Source organism: Ammodytes marinus (genome assembly GCF_949987685.1).
Source record: "Ammodytes marinus genome assembly, chromosome: 9".
NCBI classification, from domain to species: domain Eukaryota; kingdom Metazoa; phylum Chordata; class Actinopteri; order Uranoscopiformes; family Ammodytidae; genus Ammodytes; species Ammodytes marinus.
Genome location: NC_137213.1, coordinates 4182346 through 4203248, shown reverse-complemented (window position 1 = coordinate 4203248; position 20903 = coordinate 4182346). Strand labels below are relative to the sequence as shown.

Here is a 20903-nt window from a genome sequence, read left to right as displayed (position 1 = left end):
TTCCATGTCACCTGGATGTGGGTGGTCGGGGCAGCAGATCCAGCAGGGGACTCCACACATCTCTTTACCGGGCCACATCGACCAGCTCTGACTGTAGGATCTCTTGGCGTTCCCAAAGGATATAATCTCTCCACCTAGTCCTGGGTCTCCCTCCTCCCAGCTGGCTGTGCCTGTCACACTGGAATTCGCATCATCAAATTGGGATGGTTTGGGGGTGCAAAACGGCCAAAGACTTAAACACAAACCATTCAAAGCCAGCAGTATCAAGCACAGATTACTTGCGCCAAAGATATGGAATTTCGCCTCTGTGATACACTCAGGAAATGGATGTGAATGTAAATGTCTTATTTAAACCTGACAGTTAGTATAATTGGCAAACAAACAAAAATACTGTATAAATATTGCTTTGTCCTTTAAGGATTTAATGCATGTTAATGGCAATATGCCAAAATATATTATGATATTAATCATAACATATTTGATTACACAATAATGAGAGGTCCATTGCAGATAGTGTAGCTTGTGTATGAAACTCTCTCCAGCCGATTCCATCCACATAGAGTGAAATATTTGTCTGGTAAAGGTTTTGTTTGGACGGGAACAGAGGCGGGAAATAAATATACAGAGATACAGAGACAAATAGTAAAAAGGAAAAAATAAATTTTTCCAAAAGAGCCTGTTCTCTGTATTCATTCAATCCGCTCTCTCATGTCAACGGCAGAAGAAATTGATTTACAATGCATTTTGTTCAACACAGCTGTCGCCAATCATCCCGACAAATACAATATTAAAAGCTGCTATTAATAAGAGAAGCTGAGAAACACAATCCTTCTATATTTGTATCTCTTAAATCCTTCTCTTCCCATGCATCAATACGTGTTTATGATTGGCAGAATGATTGAAAAGTCATAATTATATTTTAGATAACATAATTCATTGGAACATGTTGACTACATTTATCTAATTACAGGCAACGTTTAACTTTTTGCCTGGACCACAGTGCGAGGCTCTGTCGCTGCTTGAGTGAGTGAATGAGTGAGTGAGAGACCAAATGCAGCAATAGGTCAGAAAAGCCATCAAGTCATATTACTCCGCCCTCATTGGTTGTTGCCCTTTCAAAATGAATTTGATCCAGCACCTGTCACCGCAACAAACAGAGAGGGAGAGAAGGCCTGCACTGTCCGCATTCAAAACAGTAGCCAAGTTAAACTTATGAATTACATGTCATGTGTTGAGCGGATATTAACTGCCACTGTAGTTTTGCACGGTGTAGACAGTGTTTTAAGAGTGGTATTTATGAGTTAAATTGCTGTGGAACAGCGGGCAGTGTCTGTCTGTGCGTCTCTGTCTCCCCCCACACACACATGTGGATGAAAGTAAATGAATTGGCGACTGTCCTAGGTTTGCAGACAAAGCAGACACACAGAAATATGGCCTAAAGTAATTTTTGCCAACTGATAGTCCATCGGGTCGAGACCACAAACACTACAAAGCCCGTCTGTAAAATATGTTAAAACTACTGACCAAGGAGCCGACAGACATGCCGACTCGGTCAAATAATTAAAAGGGCAACAGGTAAGAGAATGGAACATATCATGACAATCTCAAATATAATACAAACCAAAGCTTATTTATATATATATATATATATATATATATATATATATATATATATATATATATATATATATATATATACAGTATATACAGTATATACAGTATATATATATATATATATATATATATATATATATATATTTGTAGTGGGGGGTAATCATATATATATATTGATGCCATGGGCATTGTTGTGTTGAAGGACTTAATGAAATATCGATGAACTTAAGAAAGATTGTTTATTTGTTTGTACAATTGTTAGAGATAAAGATAAGACCAAACCTGTATGTGAGCCTTGTATAAGGCCCAATGTCTTTGATCATAGTGGGTGTGTTTCAACTCTCACTCTGCAAAGCTGAGGTGGTGCATTTCTCATTAACACTATCCAAGTAGTTTTAATTTGCCAAACCTTAACCAGAGTATACTTTGCTTGGCGGGTATTGTTAGAATATAAATACCATGTATATCATAGCTTTAAAAAGGTATGCACTGTTGGTAGGGCCTTCCCCCCATGGGCCTCGGCCAGCAGCGGACCCGGGTTCGATTCCAGCCCGCGGTCGTTTTCTGCATGTCACTCCCCTCTCTGCCCCATTTCAACTCTGTCTATCAATAAAGCATAAAAATGCCCCAAAAATATATATAAAAAAAAAGTATGCACTGACTATTTATTATCCTTCACTCTTCAAATCAGTCTATAAATTGTATTTGTACTTGTAAAACAAATATCAGAGCTTCCAGAAAAGTATTGAGCTTCACAAAGTTGACAACCTGCAGTGAACCCTGGTTTTTCACCCAAAAGAAATGGAGCAGGTGGAGGCTCTCGTTTGAAGGGCCTACCCCCATCTGGGACACCAGTCCTCTGAAATATCTGGCTCCACAGCTGAAAGCAGTTCACAAGAGCCCACCACCTGCATCATTAAACACTTTCTGGAAAGCTCCTTTAATGACAGTTTTCCTAAACCTTTGAGTGCTTTCCTTGGATTGTGTAAAACCTTACAATTAGGGTACATTAATTTACTGTTAGTTAATGCTTAGTTCATGCTATTAACGGTTAGGTAATGCTTATTAACTATTAACTAAATGGTAATGTAAAGTTATTAACGGTTAGTTAATGTTTGGTTAAGCAAGAGCAATGCTTAGTTAACTAATTATTTGTCGAACATTAACTAAGCACAATGCTTAGTTAATACGTATTAAGCATTTGCTCAAGTATTAACTAAAAGTTTATAAATGAACCTTTATTGTAACCTCATTAGCTTGTTCAGAGCAATACATGTGTTAGGCAAGTGATCCTTAGCTACCTCTTTGTTTGAACCTTGTCTGGTCGCCAGTTAGCAGATGAACACAGAAGCAGTTGTACCTGTCTTGGGGTCAATAGAGAAGTAGGGCTGTCCTTCCAGGAGGCTGTAAACTATCTTGGCACTGTTCCCGTAGGTGGGGTCATCTGCATCTGATGCTGTCACCTGGAACACTGACGTCCCTGCACAATAAACAAGGAAGGAGGGATCAGATGGTGATAAGCCAAATGTATTTTAGACAGCAAGAATTCGTGAATAGTTGGTTACATCTTTAACTCTTCTTTTAACATAATTAATGGGTGAGAAAGTTACTTCTAAAGTCCTTCACTACCCAACCCTCCTCTGTCACCAAAGGTGTTCCCCAGGGTTTGGTCTGTTTTTCTGGGGGTGCTAAGGAAAGAGCAGGCTGGAGGAACAAGCTCTGAGAAGACTAGCCTCTCACCGACTGGAATCCATGTCTCAGTCAGCAGCATGAAGTCCAGACATTTGGCCGTGAAGAAATCATTTAGCACAAATGTCTTATTTCCCACAGATCGAGCATTTATCAGCGCTAAATGTAGTGTAGTATCCTGGGACTTTTGTGGCGATTGTGCCCGGATTAGTGAGCGAAGATTCCCATGGACCACACCGCGGCCAGTGTTGCGAGAGACACGAAGGAAATAGTCCTCCACGGGCGCGCTCAGCTGAGCCACCGAAGCGATGTCAGGACCGATGGGAAGAATCCACCGCACCGCCAGAACAGACAGGGAGGCTGGAGGAACACAGCCACGATCTGATCCGGAGTGCTGGCCACGGAGGGACCGTAAGCGAGCCCTTACTCTCACGACAACACCGCCGCGTCTACCCCGTTTCTTAGGGCGTCTCCTTCGTGGAGCGACTTCAGGTGCGCGTCTCAGGAAAGCAGGTACGTCCACGAGGAAAGGAGGAACTGAAGACTGATCCTCACCAATTGTTTGTTTCGGGAGCAATTCATAATGATTTCGAAGGTTAAGAAGCGACAGGCGATCGTACACAATAAGAGCTGAGACATTTTCACTCAAAATAAACTGCAGAATCAAAAATAACAAACTTAGGGCTACAGGGAGAAATGAGGAGCTGCTACAGCTCTGTAGGCTCCTGGTATGTTGCAGTAGACTTGGTCCAGTATGTTGTTTTCCCTGGTTGGAAAGTTGATTTGTTTCTTAAATTTGGGAAACACTGCCTTAAGTTCCACGTGATTAAAGTCCCCAGCCACAATCACAGCCGCCTCCGGGTGTGCATTCATCTGCCCGCTGACCAGGCAGTACAGATACTCCAAAGCTAAATTAGCATCAGCCCGTGGTGGAATGTAAAAAGCCACGATTATGATGGCGCAGAACTCTCTGACCAGCTTAAATGGCCTGCATTTCACAGCCAAGTACTCAAGATCAGGAGAGCAGTGTGTCTTTATTATGTTTGTGTCCATACACCAAGAGTTGTGTACATACAGCGCCAAACCTCCGCCCCTCCGTTTAGCCGAGGCTGCCGTTCGGTCCGCCCGGTACACTGAGCGTTCTGCTAGCTCAACCGCCGTGTCCGAGATGTTTTCATCCAGCCAGGTCTCCGTGACAATTGCCACACAGCTGTCCCTTTTTCCGGCGACGACCTGCAGTCTTATCTCGTCCATTTTGTTGGTAAGAGACCTGGCATTTGTGAGGAATAGACTCGGAAGAACCGGCTTGTGTGGGTTAGCTTGTAGCCTCTGACGTAGACCGCTACGTTTACCTCTCTTCCGGCGTCTCCGTCTCCTAGGCCACCGAGTGTGGATGGTGGGGGTCGGAGTTGTGCGTTGTATCTCCGGTGGAATAAAGTCCAGTTTCGGGGGTGGGTGAAGTCCAAATTGTGTGCCAATGCTCAATAATTCAGCAGTGCTGTACTGAACCAGAGCCTCCGGGAGTAAAACACATAGAGAAATGATATATACAAAAAGGAGCAGCTGAGAGCCTGGAGCGGCTGCGTATACACGCGCCGGCATCTTTCAAAAAAATATCATCTCACTATAACTTTCACTTGTATACGGATGACACCCAGCTCCACCTCTCCACCAAACCTGACTCCTCCCTTCCTCCATCACACCTTTCTAAATGTCTCTCCCACTTAAATACCTGGTTTTCCTCCAATTTTCTACAACTTATGCTGGGCTTTCACTACACGACTTTTCAAGCGATTTGTCAGTTGCAGACAAATTTCCAATGTCGGACTGAAATCACAAGAGTCTTGCTGGAGTTGTGGCGCGCACCCGTTATCTCAGTCGTTTGGTGGAAGGTGGTCATCAGACCCCATTTCAGCCTGTCTTCTTCCCGTCTTGAAGTTCCGAAAATATCAAACAGGTTTGATAGTATCGTTAGTCTTGAGGGGTTGGCTCAAGTGAAACTGTCACACTCTCTCCAGCACCAAACTGTCGCGACCTGTGTCCACCTGTGAGTCAACTTTTTTCAGACGGTTGTACCTCACCAATCTCAACGGTGATAAATGCGGCGGCTGACGACTATCGTAAGATGGATATCACATCCCTATAATTTCTGAGTTTAGAGGCCTCGCCATAGGGTTATCGACAATGAGATGCGCATTACGGCAAAGAAGAGGAACTTCTAACTTAGAAATCATCACAATAACATCGAAAGTAGAATTTTTTTTAATAATATTCATTGGGCACCATTAAAAGCGGCAGAACGTCAGAAAACAGCAGTGGATGGAAATCAACAGCGTTGGTGTTGACAAAAGATCTGTCTTATTGCTCAAATGATATATAACAACCTATGAAAGTTTGTCGCAATTTCTTTACATCGGTGAAGAAAAAGTGATCTGACTTATAAATCGCCACAATCGCCTCTGAAATACAACACCAACTAGAGGTGGATAGCCGGACCCCAGCCTGAAACTGACCAGACTGAAGAGTGTGTGGCTGCACTCATCGGATCTGATTCATTTTGTGCATTAGTAGTGGAGGAGGAACAGACGCACCAACTGTCCGATAATATTAAGCTTTTATGTGTGCCTTATTTTTTTGGATAAAAAAAAAAATTAAAAATCATATTGCAGGGCTCCAGACTAACTTTTTCATTGGGTGCACCGGTGCGCCTAACTTTTTCATCTAGGTGCACCAGCATATATTTTGGGTGCACCAAATTAGTGCTGCACGTTTTGGAGAAATTGTGCGATTGCGATTATAGTGGCTAATATTGCGATTTGCGATGCAATATAATAAATAAATGGTATTATGATTCTTGGTTTTCAAGGAAAATTTGCGATTATTGATAGTTTTGAAACTTCATCTCAATTTAAAACAAACACATATTAAGAATCATTGAAAATATAGAGAAAATAAAGCTTGTACTAGGCTAGCAGCCTACACCAGGGGTGTGAATGTTTACAAAAATGTCTAAATGGTTACAGTCTGCAATTTCTTTGTGTACACATTTAACCATAATATGGGGGGGGGGGGGGGTCAACGTCACTTTTTTTGCAGAGGCTGTTGGAGTGACAGTGTGCAGTGAGAAAGACAAGCAGCCAGACAGACAGAGAGAGGCAGTCATTTCATGATTTAGCTTTTTGACTTAAGTGATCATAACTGCCTAGTGATCATCTGTCATTAGACTGACTCCCGCTGTCGGGCCGTTGGGCTCGCGAGCCGATCAGCTGTTTGAGACGGAGATGAAAACAAAAGTGAAACTGAAGGTAGAGCGTGCAGTTAAATATTTAAATTAATAAATATTGTAACCAAACACAATAATGTGTTGTGTTATCTGCTTTAGTACAGTAAATCACATCGCCCTCCACTCCTGGAGATAGCCTATAATCATTTCCCAAAGTAAAAAAAAAAAAAAAAAAACGGTTTTCATTTATTGATTTTTTTCGTAAACGTTTATGATTTACCAAACGAGTACTCGTGCACACCCCTTACCTACACTGTTTTCAAAATAATAAAACACTTAATTAAAAAATAATCATAATTTCCCCATGAAAATAAAGGCATTCCTCAAGACAATAGTCTCTATCAACTTACTGAAACTTGCGTGGCCCTTCACTCTCATGCATTCGACTTTTCTCAGCACTGAATTGATAGACTGGGTGAGTTGCCACTGGTTGCCACGCGACATATAGCGGCTATTACTTTCCAAGTTTCCAAGACAGCAGTTCAATGTGTTCAACGTCACCGTACTGAATCCTAAAACTCCCCATATAGCAGACGTTGGCTTTGATTTCCGTCACAGTTCAGCGTGGATGCTGATGCGCGTCGGTGTCCATGTTTGTTTGTTTACTCTGCTGTCTGCACCATAGTCTGCACCTGTCTTGCACGCCGTGTAGGTGCGCGCGCAGCTACACACACACACTCACTGTCAGAGGAGCCGAGTACGCTACCAAAAAGACGAGAGGAGCGGTTGGAACGTTTAGACACACGCGCGCATATCCTACATTAAATCGCAATCGCAGCCATTTGTGAGGAATGTAATTGCTCTAGCTCACATCGTGATTAGAAGAATCGTGCAGCACAGCACCCAATATTACATGATATGACGTGAAAAATGTCAGATGCACTGGTGCGACCAGTGAAAATATCTGGGCGCACTCACCAGATTTTTGGGCGCACGTGCGCCCAAATTAGGCGCACTCTGGAGCCCTGTATTGTGAACCCAGAATCGTGAATCTTATCAATCGTGAGTTGAGTGAATCTTTACATCCCTACTACTAACCATGTGAAAACAGTTGTTGTATTCTGTGACCTCGAGGAACATGTTTATTAAAAAGGGAAATAATAATAATGTACTCCACAGATTTAATACATACATATACAGTATCATCAGCATATAAAATATGATCCATTACCCAATGGAGTGAGCACAAGCATTGTTGCTTACACGGATGCTTTAGTAATAACAATACAGTGTTATAATGTCTAACAAAATATCACCGCAGTAGGCGAATTTACAGTTGTGGTCAAAAGTTTACATACACTAGTGAAGATCATGTATGCCATGGCAATATAGGGTTTTCAATAAACTCTACAACTCTTATTTTTCTGTGATGGAATGATAAGGAGCACATATTTCTTTGTCACAAAAAACATTCATGAACATTTTTTCTTTTATGAATTTATTATGGGTCTTTTGAAAATGTGACAAAATCTGCTGGGTCAAAAATATACATACAGCAATGTTAATATTTGGTTAAATGTCCCTTGGCCATTTTCACCTCAATTAGGCGCTTTCGGTAGACATCCACAAGCTTCTGGCAAGCTTCTGGTTGAATCTTTGACCACTCCTCCTGACAGAATCGGTGCAGTTCAACTAAATTTGTTGGTTTTCTGAGTCGGACTTGTCTCTTCAGCACAGTCCACATAGTCTCTATGGGGTTTAAGTCAGGACTTTGGGAAGGACACTCTAAGACCTTGATTCTAGCTTGATTTAGCCATTCCTTCACCACTTTTGATGTATGTTTGGGGTCATTGTCCTGTTGGAACACCCAACTACGTCCAAGACCCAACTTTCTGGCTGATGATTTTAGGTTTTCCTGCAGAATTTGGAGGTAGTCTTCCTTCTTCATTATTCCATTTACTTTCTGTAAAGCACCAGTTCCACTGCCAGCAAAACAGGCCCACAGCATAGTACTACCACCACCATGTTTGACGGTAGGTATGGTGTTCTTGGGGTGAAAGGCCTCACCTTTTCTCCTCCAAACATATTTATGGTCATTGTGGCCAAAAAGCTACATTTTTGTTTTGTCTGACCACAGAACTTTCATCCAGAAGGCCTTGTCTTTGTCCATGTGATCAGCAGCAAACTTCAGTCGAGCCGTAAGGTGCCGCTTCTGGAGTAATGGCTTCCTTCTTGCACGGCAGCCTCTCAGCCCATGGCGATGTAGAACACGCTTGACTGTGGACACTGACACATGTGTTCCAGCAGCCTCCAACTCATTGCAGACTTGCTTTTTGGTGGTTCTTGGTTGACTCTTGACCAACCTGACCAATTTTCTCTCAGCAGCAAGTGATAGCTTGCGTTTTCTTCCTGATCGTGGCAATGATACAACAGTGCCATGCACTTTATACTTACAAACAATTGTTTGCACAGTTGATCTTGGGACCTGCAACTGCTTTGAAATGGCTCCAAGGGACTTTCCTGACTTGTTCAAGTCAATGATGCGCTTTTTCAGATCCGTGCTGAGCTCCTTAAACTTTCCCATTGTAGTATTTCTGGCTGAGTCTAGTGAATGTGTCAAACAAGCCCTATTTACATGGACTGAAAGAAGTCACCAGCTGGAGTCGATCATAATCACTCGTAAGAAGTTAGGAGGCCATGCCAAAAAGCTAATTGGATTGAAACAACTTTTTCTACATCACCAAATTGGTAATTCAAGGTGCTGTATGTATATTTTTGACCCAGAAGATTTTGACACATTTTCAAAAGACCCATAATAAATTCGTAAAAGGACCATTTTTCATGAATGTTTTCTGTGACAAAGAAATATGTGCTCCTTATCATTCCATCACAGACAAATAAGAGTTGTAGAGTTTATTGAAAACCCTATATTGCCATGGCATACATGATCTTCACTAGTGTATGTAAACTTGTAGGACGTATTTCTCCATTGGGGTATTTGCTACTCCTTCATTGCTACTCCCGTCGGCAGTAAATCTTCTAGGTGGGAAATTCAACCTGAGCTAATCCGTTTGAAAGTAAGGGACTGAGATCAAAATTAAACTGAAATTATTCCTGTGTTAAAATAAATCCCCAAAAACCCATGACATCTAGCAGCAGTGATCTGACTGTTTACAAAGCCCATGCATTTATACAATGTCTTCTGCTAACTCCAACCTTCACATCATTTACACCTGCAGGTCAGATTTACTGAGCTACTAAAGATATGAAATCAAAGTCAGAGAGTGAAAAGGAATTAGTGAGCGACAGATCAGTGGATGAATGTGTGTGAGAGAGAGGTTTCCCACTGACAAAACAGAGAGCTTTAGAAATGAGAGAGAGAGATGGGAGGTTTAGGTGAAAGAGAAGCAGAGCAGGAAGGATGGAGAACAAATGGAGAGACCTTTTAAAGTAAAATGCATCAATCTGGTGCACTTTGAGAAGAAAACTAAGACTTAAAGCTCCCATATTATGCACTTGCTGTCAATTTTATATGGTTTTAAATGTTTGCTGAAAAACCTGTTCAGATCATTTATTGTAGCAAGCCTCTATACCCTGATTTTCCTCTGGTCTCAGGATGACCTATATTGGCGTCTGCAGCCTGCGATCTGGCTGGCCCCTCCCACCGTCTCTGCCGTGCTCTTGTGATACTAGAGAGACACTGCGTGACTGCGAACACAGTGTTTACCCGGAGCGAAGCCATACTTTGAACAGTTTGACATGACCTGACATGATTAAAACCAGTGAAAACAGTAGCTTCACAGTTTGATTTCTACAGGAATAACTTCCCACCCTTTGTGGTGTTAAAAACGAGGTATTATTAAACTGCAATGGAAAGCTAAGTTAGTGTAATAGAAGCAAACGTTGGATGCTACATCCAAAGCTACATGTGCGCTAACGGCTAAAAATAACACTCAGACGATTTAAAACTAGTGAAAACAGTAGCTTCACAGTTTGATTTCTACAGGAATAACTTCCCACCCTTTGTGGTGTTAAAAACGAGGCATTATTAAACTGCAATGGGAAAGCTAAATTAGTGTAATAGAAGCAAACGTTGGGTGCTACTCCCGAAGCTACATGCTACACTAGGTAAATAACAGGCAAACAACCATTGAGGAGATTCCTTTTAGTTTCACCGATGGAATTACTACACAATTAGCTCCCTAAGCTTTGTCTCGTTATAAACGCGGCATTATTAAGACTGCTGTGATTAAGATAAATTAGTGGATTATGAGCAGAATGCTTCTGTGTTGGTTTATGCAACACATGGTTTGCTATACTACGGGCATCTTGTCGGGAAAACAACATGGCTGTCGCTCGGAATATTTTCCAGAGGATCTCGGGGCCGTGGACCAATAAGAAATGGGGGGGGGGGTTATCATAGACTACTGCACGGTGGAAGTTTCTGGTTACTAATGTGGGGGGGAGGCATCGTGAAGCATGGACATATAAAGAAAATATGGGGAAGTGGCTTCTTTTCGCTGTGACGACACATCGGGAAGAATTCTGAACGGAGTACATTGGGGGGAGGGGTGGGGGTTTCAGAAAGGGGGAGAGTGAGAAAAGGAGAGATTGTTCTTTTTTTTATATTTTGGCATAGGCACACCGTGGACCCATGGATATGTTAGAACACATTTAAAAAGTGCATTTAGCATAATATGGGACCTTTAATAAACTGTGTCATATGTGAGCTATTTAGAACTATTTTCTGGAATAATTGGAGACACAGAATTACCAAAAAGATAAATAAAAAAAGATACAGGTTTGAAAAATCCAGTCAGTCAGCAATCCAATTTTTTTTTAAATAATCCCTTATCCCGAAGCTACTTCAATCTTTGAAGTCTTCATTTTGTTTTTAATGGCTCAATTTAGGCCCCTGATCTTTGTTGCTGATTTTTTTTAAATGACATGGTTTGGGGCCTTCTTAGATCAATGGTCTATATTGAGCCATTACAAATAATATATAATAATAATAATAATTTGATAGGCCCCTGATCTTCGTAGGCGATGGGGCTTCAGCCCAGGTAAGCCCGTGCATTAAGGCGGCCCTGGAGATAACACTATTGAGAGGGATGAAAGAGGCTGAGAGAGAGAGGAGGAGCGGGTCAGACAAGGAGAGAGAAAATTATCAGACAAAGACAAGGAACAGAGATGCAAGAAATAATAAAGACATACAGTGAAATGAGTGAAGTGTGTCAGATCGGGGGGGGGGGGAGGGAGGTTAGGACACAGGTGCGGACCCAGGGATGTCTCAAAGTTATCCCAGAGGAATACCATTAAATCGCAATAGCGATACATTGGAAAGGGGAGGGAAAAAAACTGTAAAGAGCCACCGCGGACTTCCTTAATTAATTAAAGACCTAAAGGGAATGACTAAACCACTGCTGCCAAGCTGAAAACCCAAAACAAAAGGCAATAGATATCAAATACACACAAAGTTCTGACTAGGGCTCAATCAAAGATAATCAGTGCCACACACACATGAATGCAGTGAGTTGATTCACTCACCACTCACAGAGCAGAAACATTCCGAAAGAATGAGTGCCCTCACAGAAGTGTTGCTAAAGAAAAGTCCAGCTGCTGCTCTTATGCTTTATGCTAGCTGTGTGTTTTCACAAAGCCAAGTTGCTTGATTGATGATGGAAATTAGCAGGTGGGGGGTTTACCAATCTCTATGGTATAGGGAAAACACTGGGGATCATTTTAAATGTATAAAATTCCGCTGACCGGCAGTTTCCCCAAAGCAGAAAAAGCCCATACGTTAGCAAAAAGCACAAAACATGAATAGAAATATGGTCCGTATTCACAAAATGCTACTAACGAAAAGCATCATTTTCAGGAGAGTGAGCACTTCCAGTTTTTGTTGCTTTCCTCTTTAAGTTTGAGTTTTTATACGTGTATGTAAAGGGTCTTTTGAATTCTTCTTAAAGGTGAAGTTAGCGGTTTATTTATGTTAATATAACTGTTAAATCGCTCTTTATTCATACAGTGATCACTTACATAATGTGCGCGTTTCATAAAGCCGATCTCTCAGTCAGCTGCTCTGCATGTAATCGGCAAATAAACTTATTGGAGGATCCCGAAATGTTTATCCAATCACAAGAGAGAACACTACAAACCGACACCCGTCTCACTCATGGTCTCACTGCCGGTGCACGCCAGAGCAACAGATGGGTGAGTGTTTATGCGCCTACAATGGCGGAGCAGGTAAAAATCCTTCCCAATGTCTGTTTTGATGGTTTTTATCATGTTTTATCACACTTATGGATCTGAGATGATGCTAGATAACTCGCTGCTTGAATGTGGTGACATAGGGACGAGCGAGGGGACTGCTAACTCCAGTAACTGACAGGAAGTTAGCTAAAAGAACCATTCCGCTTACAGCACCTTTAAGTCAAGAATTTAAATGTATGGTAAATACCATGGTCCACTGCAAACTCACACTATGTAAGGCCACAGTGACGTTGACCTCCAAACTCTATTCAGTTCATATTTGAGTCAGTCAAAATTTTTGCAAACTGAAGAAATCTCTCAAAGCGTTCATGAGATAATACGCAAGATACCTTTGACCTTCAAAGTGTTATCAGTGTATCCCCTTATCAAAGTGTGAGTTTGTGCTAAATTTGACAATTCCCTCAAAGCGTACATGAGATACTGCGTTCATGAGGCCACAGTGACATTGGCCATTGACCTATAAAATCTATTGAACTCATTGTTGAACATAAAGAAAACCGAAAACATAATGCCTCCGACCTACGGCTATCGCTTGAGCGGAGCCATGGAAATGGCGGGGTTCCTTCTCTCAGAATCCTAAAAGAGCATAGTAATGTAAGGGATCTTTATTGCAACTGTTTTTGTCCTCGCTGACGCAGTAACAATAGCAAACTTTCAGAGTGAATTTCTACTTGCTATACTGCTAAAGCCAAGCTCAATACTGTTAAGCATTCCACAGAGCAGAGTTTTCAGGTAGAAAATAAAGCACAGTAGGCTCTAACTATAATAGCATTTAAAAGTCTGTTCTATTGAGGTGAGTCAGTGCCAGAGCTCTGGCATTGTGCATGCTGAATCCCTAGTGTAACTGCCAGCAGAGACAGTTGCATGATTTAAGTTCATTAGAATAATTTTTGTTTTAATGCTTGTATATTGTTTGGAATTCAGGTTGGGTCAGGACGTTAATTGATGTTGCCCCAGCTTCTGAGCATGAAGCACATGCCCAGCTTACTAGTGCTCCCTAAGTTGTTAACAAGTTGTGACGTTTCAGCAAGATAACACCCACATCTCCATGCTTGATGGCATCTTTGATGACTTGAATCTGCTCATAAATGCCCATAAAGAGGAATGCCATGTCTCTGTGTGTTTACTGGAGGGAGCTACACCTAGCATGACATGACTAGAATACTGATACAGGAGCAGACTGCAGCGCATCATACGCTCTGCTGAGAAGGTGATTGGCTGCCACCTTCCATCCCTCCAGGACCTGCACAGCTCCAGGGCTCTGAGGCGGGCAGGCAGGATTATGGCCGACCCGTCCCATCCTGGTCACAGACTTTATGAGACTCTCCCCTCGGGCAGGAGGCTGCGGTCCATCAGGACCAAAACCTCCCGCCACTTGAACAGTTTCTTCCCCTCTTCAGTGGGGATCCTTAACAGGTCCAGAGACCGCCTCCCCCACTGATTGACACTGACTCAATCCGTTTAAAATGTTTACAAATTGTAAGTATATTTACCTTAGTTTTTATTCTATTTGTATTCTATTTTATACTATTTTAACTTATCACTTGTTTATATATTGTGTTATATTGTATATATTACAGTCACTGTTCGTTCATTGTTTATTGTCTAACTGTATGCACCTTATTCACCAAGACAAATTCCTTGTTGGTGTAAAACCCTTCTTGGCAATAAAATCCTTTCTGATTCTGATTCTGATTCTGATCCATGTATTCATGTTTTTAATTAGACCCCTTGTTGTCAAACTAAGTCTGTGTTTTAGAGAAAGGTTGTATAGCTCACCAAGGTCAGACATCTCAGGCACACTTGCTGGGAACGGCCCATCAGGGAATGTTGGTGCGTTGTCATTGACATCCTGGACCTTGATAATGAACTCTGACTCTGACTCCAGAGAGCGGTTGGTCCTGCGGTCTGTGGCTCGGGCATGGAGGACGTACTGGGCCTTGGTCTCTCGGTCCAGGCTCCTGTCGGCCACGATGTCGCCGGACATCTCGTCAATGATGAAGATAGAACCGGCCCCCTCCCCGGACAGAATGTATCTCACTGAGCCGTCGCCCTTGTCAGAGTTGGAGTGGAGCTGGTGACGTAAGAAAAGGAGAGAAAAAAATTAGTTAGGGAGCGCTGAAGTGTCTTGACTACGACGTGATAAAGACTATTAGCCATTGTGTCAGGGAGTGTGGTCAGTTAATGGTGAGGAGCAGGCTATATGGGAGGAAGAATAGGGGTTTGACAGCCTGTACAAAAGGTTCACTATCTGAAACAAGTTACTGTCACAGTAAATGAGGAAAGGCTAGTGAGACAAATTAGATTTCACAACATGCAGAGCACGATGTGTCAGCGTGCTAATTAACGAGATAAGTACCAGAGAAAGTGAAAGTAAAACACCTCCGATAACTTCTAGGTGTGTATGTGTGTTTAAAAAATTAATTTTGTTTTGCTTAATTGCAGTAAGCAAACACCCATTAGGTTAAACAATGAGTAAATAGACAGTACATAAATAGAGTTCCAGACCTGGTCAATGTATACTGCTGGTCCAATGTTGGCAATGTAGGAATGTGTGTGTGTGTGTGTGTGTGTGTGTGTGTGTGTGTGTGTGTGTGTGTGTGTGTGTGTGTGTGTGTGTGTGTGTGTGTGTGTGTGTGTGTGTGTGTGTGTGTGTGTGTGTGTGTGTGTGTGTGTGTGTGTGTGCGCTTGTGCATGCTGTGGGCTACCATATTACAGGCATAAATGATCTAAGACAGTAAAGCCAGGTTGAGTCTACAACATATCAGTTCGACAGCAGCCCCGACCAGACAGGTGCGTGCTGTCAGGACTGAAAAAGCATCGATAGTTTGATCCTCTGTATTCTATCAAAAGAATAGGTTGTCTGACTTTTTTGCCTTCTCTCATCTACCATGACAATGACATGATGTTTAATAATATGTGCACAGACAGGAAAGGTTTGTGGAGCTATGGCAACAACTCCAGCCTTTTTTAGATGACACTAAAAAGACACAATGAACACATAAATGCTGGTTAGAAAAAGCAGAGGCATTTCAGCAACCCTGACATTTTTGCCATTAGCATCAAGCCAGTTTATCATTCATCATAATCTCAAGAAATAAGAACAAACATATAGATACAGTATATAACAATTAGATGTGCTTGAAAGATTGGATTTCTTTAAAGCAGAAGTAAGTGATATACGTATGTATGTTAAATGTGTTAAATCGCATTTATTCATACAGTGAACACTAGTGTGCAAGTTTCATAACAGAAGTCTCTCAGTCACTCCGCTCTGCACGTAATCGTTGAGAAACGTTTCTGGTATCCCACAACCGTTTATCCAATCAGAAGAGAGAACGCTACAAATGGGCACGTCTCTCTCCCGGTGCAGAGCAGAGAGCTACAGAGGGGGTGAATGTTCATGCACCTACAATGGCAGAGCAGGTAAAAATCCTTCCCAATGTCTGTTTTGATGGTTTTTATCATGTTTTATCACACATACAGATCTGAGATGACGCGAGACCGCAGTGCATTAATGTGGTGGTGTAGGGAAGAGGGAGGGGACTGCTAGCTGCAGTAACTGACAGGAAGTTAGCTAAAAGAACCATCTAGCTTACTAAAAAACTAAATACTTTCTAATTGATGAGGTCTAAACAAAAGCTGACTTTCTTTCAAAGGTTTTTTTATTCATCAAAAACATTTTTGCAAAGCAAATACAATACAATGATTAATTTCCCCCCCCCCCCCCGAACTCACCCCTCCCACATCTCACCCCCACCCACAACCAATCCTGCAGCACACAAAGAAAAAGAGAGAGAAAAAAAAAAAAAAAAAAACAATACACAATGTTAGAAAATTACATAGACGAAATACACGCTACAAAAAAAAAAAATAAACAATCGATGAAAAAATAAAATAAATAAATAAATAAAAAGAGGGGAGGGGGTAGCTACTCCTGTATTATTGTAGTTGGTTTATCAAAATAATTTATGAAGGGGCGCCAAATTTTGTCAAATTTAATCTCGGATCCCTGGGTAGTATAAAGTATTTTCTCTAGATTCATACATGACATAATGTCTTTAATCCAGTGTGAGTGGGAAGGAGGAGCAGGATCTTTCCACTTGAGTAATATAGCCCTACGAGCAAGTAGCGAGGTGAAGGCCAGTACCTTCAGCTTCACTTTAGGCAAGCCCGGATTTGGAGCAATGCCAAAAATTGCAGTAAAAGGGTTCGGCTCTATTTGATACTGCAGTACTTAAGAAATTGTTTGAAAAACTGATGTCCAGAACTCAGTCAAGGTGAGACACAACCAGTACATGTGAAAGAGTTATGCCGGTGCGTTCTTACAGCTATCACAGGTCGGGTCTACATCGGGGAACATACGAGCTAATTTAGTTTTAGACATGTGGATACGATGTACTACTTTAAATTGCACAAGAGCATGTCGGGCGCACATGGAGGTAGAATGTATCTGATCCAGGACTGAATCCCACATGTGATCTGTGAAGGCAGAACCAAGGTCCTGCTCCCACAGAGTTCTTATAGCTGCTAATGAAGGGCTATGCAACTTCGAAATAAGGTTGAAAAACACAGAAATTGAGCCTTTTAATGTGGGGTTTACAGAAAAAAACAAATCGACATGATTGGCTGGCGGTTTGTGAGGGAATTGGGGAATTAACTTCTGCGTAAAATTCCTGATTTGCAGATATCGGAAAAAATTTGTCTTTTCTACACCAACATTTTTTGTCAATTGAGAAAAACTAACAAATAGATCATTAATAAATAAATCACCGATGCATTTTAAGCCTTTTTTATGCCAGATCTTGAATGCACCATCCACAGTCGAGGGAGTAAACAAATGATTAGCTGCAATTGGACTGAAAAGTGAAAAATTCTGCATTCCAAAATTCTTCCTAAATTGGGTCCAAATTCGAAGGGAGTGCTTAATCACGGGACTACTGTTGGGAATTGCCGAAGAGAGTGGAAGTGCGGCGCTTAAGAGGGCAGATAGAGACAATGGGCTAATAGCGCTGGACTCCATTGTTACCCAGACTGGGGCTGAGTCATCAAGGTGAAAATGCACCCAATACATTAAAGAACGGATATTAGCCGCCCAGTAATAGTATTGGAAATTAGGAAGAGCCATTCCACCTTTGTTTGTTTGGGTCTTTGAAGAAAAGCTTTCCGTAACCGAGGGTGTTTACCATTCCAAATATAATTTATCATTAAAGAGTCAAGGGCCTGAAAAAAGGATTTGGGAAAAAAGATGGGGCAAAAGCTGACTTTCAACAAAACATAACATAGAAATCTGTTCAGTCCTAAACCCAGAAGCAGCATCGGAAAGCAATTAACATCAAGGGAGAAGTGGAGACTAAACAACTAAACTTTTGTAATTTCAATAACCTTCTGTCATTCACAATATAGAAATTATTTTGCATTTCATTGAGTGAAATAAGTATTTGATCCCCTATCAAAACATTGCTTAGTACTTGGTGGAGAAACCCTTGTTGGCAAGTACAGAGGTCAGAAGTGTCTTGTAGTTGATGACGAGGTTTGCACACATCTCAGGAGGACATTTGGACCACTCCTCTTTCCAGATCCTCTTCTAATCTTTAAGGTTTCGAGGCTGTCGCTTGAGCTTCAGTTCCCTCTAGAGATCTATTGGATTAAGGTTCGGAGACTGGCTAGGCCACTCCATGACCTTAATGTGCTTCTTCTTGAGCCACTCCTTTTTTGCCTTTGCTGTATTTTTAGGGTCATTGACGTGCTGGAAGACCCATCCACGACCCATTTCTATGGACCTGGCTGAGAGAAAGAGGTTGTCACCTAGTATTTCATGGTACATGGCCCCATCCATAGTTCCCTCGATGCAGTGAAGTCCACCTGTCCACTTAGAAGAGAAACACCCCCAAAACATAATGCTTCAACCTCCATGCTTGACTGTGGGGATGGTGTTCTTGGGGTCATAGTCAGAACTCCTCTTCCTCCAAGCATGGCGAGTCACTATGATACCAAAGAACTTGATTTTGTTTTAATCTGACCACATCACCTTCTCCCAAGCATTCTCTGAGTCGTTAAGGTGTTCATTGGCAAACTTCAGACGGTTCTGTACATGTCCCTTCTTGAGCAGGGGGACCTTACGGGCACAACAGGATTTCAATCCATTACGGCATAGTGTGTTACCAATGGTTTTCTTGGTGACTGTGGTCCCAGCTGCCTTGTGATCATAAACCAGCTCCTCCCGTGTAGATCTGGGCTGATCCCTCACCTTTCTCATGATCATTGATAATCCACAAGGTGAGATCTTGCATGGAGCCCCAGACCAAGGGAGATTGATGGTCATTTTGTGTTTCTTTCATTTTCGAATAATCGTTGACAGTAACAGTTGTCTCCTTCTCACCCAGCTTCTCGCCAATGGTCTCATAGTCTATTCCGGCCTTGCGCAGGTCTACAATCTTGTCCCTGATGTCCTTAGACAGCTCTTTAGTCTTGCCCATGATTGAGATGTTGGAGTTTGATTTATACTCTGTGGACAGGTGTCTTTTATACAGGTAACAAGTTGAGACAGGTGTGTTTTATAGAGGAAACTAGTTGAGATTAGGAATACTTTTTTAAAGCACGAGGATCTGTGGGAGCCAGAATTCTTTATAATTGGTAGGGGATCAAATACTTTTTTCACTCAATGAAATGCAAAATAATTTATATCTTTTTTTTATGTGATTTTCTGGATTTTCTTTTTTATATTCTGTCTATCACTGTTAAAATAAACCTAGCTTTAAAATTATAGACAGCTCATTTCTTTGTAAGTGGGCAAATTTACAAAATCGGTGAGGGATCAAATACTTATTTCCTCCACTGTACATCTTTGTCTGTCCGTAAGTATGTCTGTCCGCCTGAGTCATTCTTGTGAGCACTTGGTCAGCCCTATGTTCCCACATTTCTAAGATTTTCCTTCCCTCAAAATTAGGCCCTATATGTTCCCACAGCCCTATTGTCCTGAAAATGGAGATTAGGTTCAGGCATCACAGCTGGGTGGTTAGGGTTAGGATGAGGGGACAGGGAGAGGTTAGAATAGGAGTGATACCGACACACACACAGACACAGGTTGCGCTCCGAATCGCATACTTTCTATTATATAGTATGAAGAAAAAAGATTTAGGATGTCCCGATTCTTGTGGCCAGATTTAGGATGGTTAGAAGTACCCGGATGTCCTACTTCATGTGACCAAGATTGTTAGTGTTGAAAACTGCATCCTATTTGGGCGATTCTGACCCACAATCCAGTGCGCACGTGAAGTGACGTCACATCGACGAAGCCTCCATATGAAAACAAACGGGGATGCGACGGATATAAAAGCAAGAGGCAAGATCAAGGCGCAATGTTATGATGAAATAAAAGAGTAAAAGTACGTCCCAATAGTATGCCTAGTGCATCCTAACTAGATTATTTTTATCGTCGGATGTAGTATGTAGAATAGAAAAAAGAAAGAGTATGCGATTCGGAACGCAACCATACTTTTCTCTATTATATAGTTAGACTACTTGAAATGTGGGACCATGGAAAGGAAAGGAGTCACTCAGTGCGTTTACATGCAGACTCATAATCGGATAACTAAACGAATAAGACCTCAACAGGACTTTTAAACTGCATGTAAACATCTTTATCCGATCTACTTCGGACACAAATCGGCACAATTACGGACAAGAGAAGTCGGATAAGAACACCTAGATAATTCGTTCATTGTCGGCTTTCTCTCTGCATGTATACAGGGATCGGATATCGCATATCGGACTTCTCGTTCTGTGCTTGTGTGCCTGCGCGTGATAGGCTACACCATGGGTTATTGACGGAAGAGAACCGGACGTGGCTCTAAAACCACTTGTTGAAAGCATGGTTGAAAGGGCTACAGCGCCACCTAGCATAGTGGAGACAGCCATGCATCGGACATTTATCCGATTTCTGAAAGCCCATGTATACTCAGACAAGTGACACGGTCCGTTCGAGTGTCTTGTTCGATATATGTGATAATCCAATCTAGTTGTGCCATGTAACCGCACTGAGTGTCAGCACCTAATAAATTGAACCAAATCTAGACAAGAAGCAATGAGCTGCCGGTAACAC

At 41.9% G+C, this 20903-nt stretch overlaps 1 protein-coding gene across 1 annotated transcript in view; it reads right to left on the bottom strand.

The window, feature by feature from the left end:
- The window catches only part of LOC307256063 (cadherin-18-like), a gene marked incomplete at both ends in the record, with an annotated part of 184029 nt that overhangs the window by 141936 nt on the left and 21190 nt on the right, over positions 1-20903 (bottom strand). The window contains 2 exon segments of the mRNA XM_080034929.1: positions 2975-3094; positions 14579-14873. Of these exon segments, the coding sequence (XP_079891055.1) occupies positions 2975-3094; positions 14579-14873 (415 nt within the window).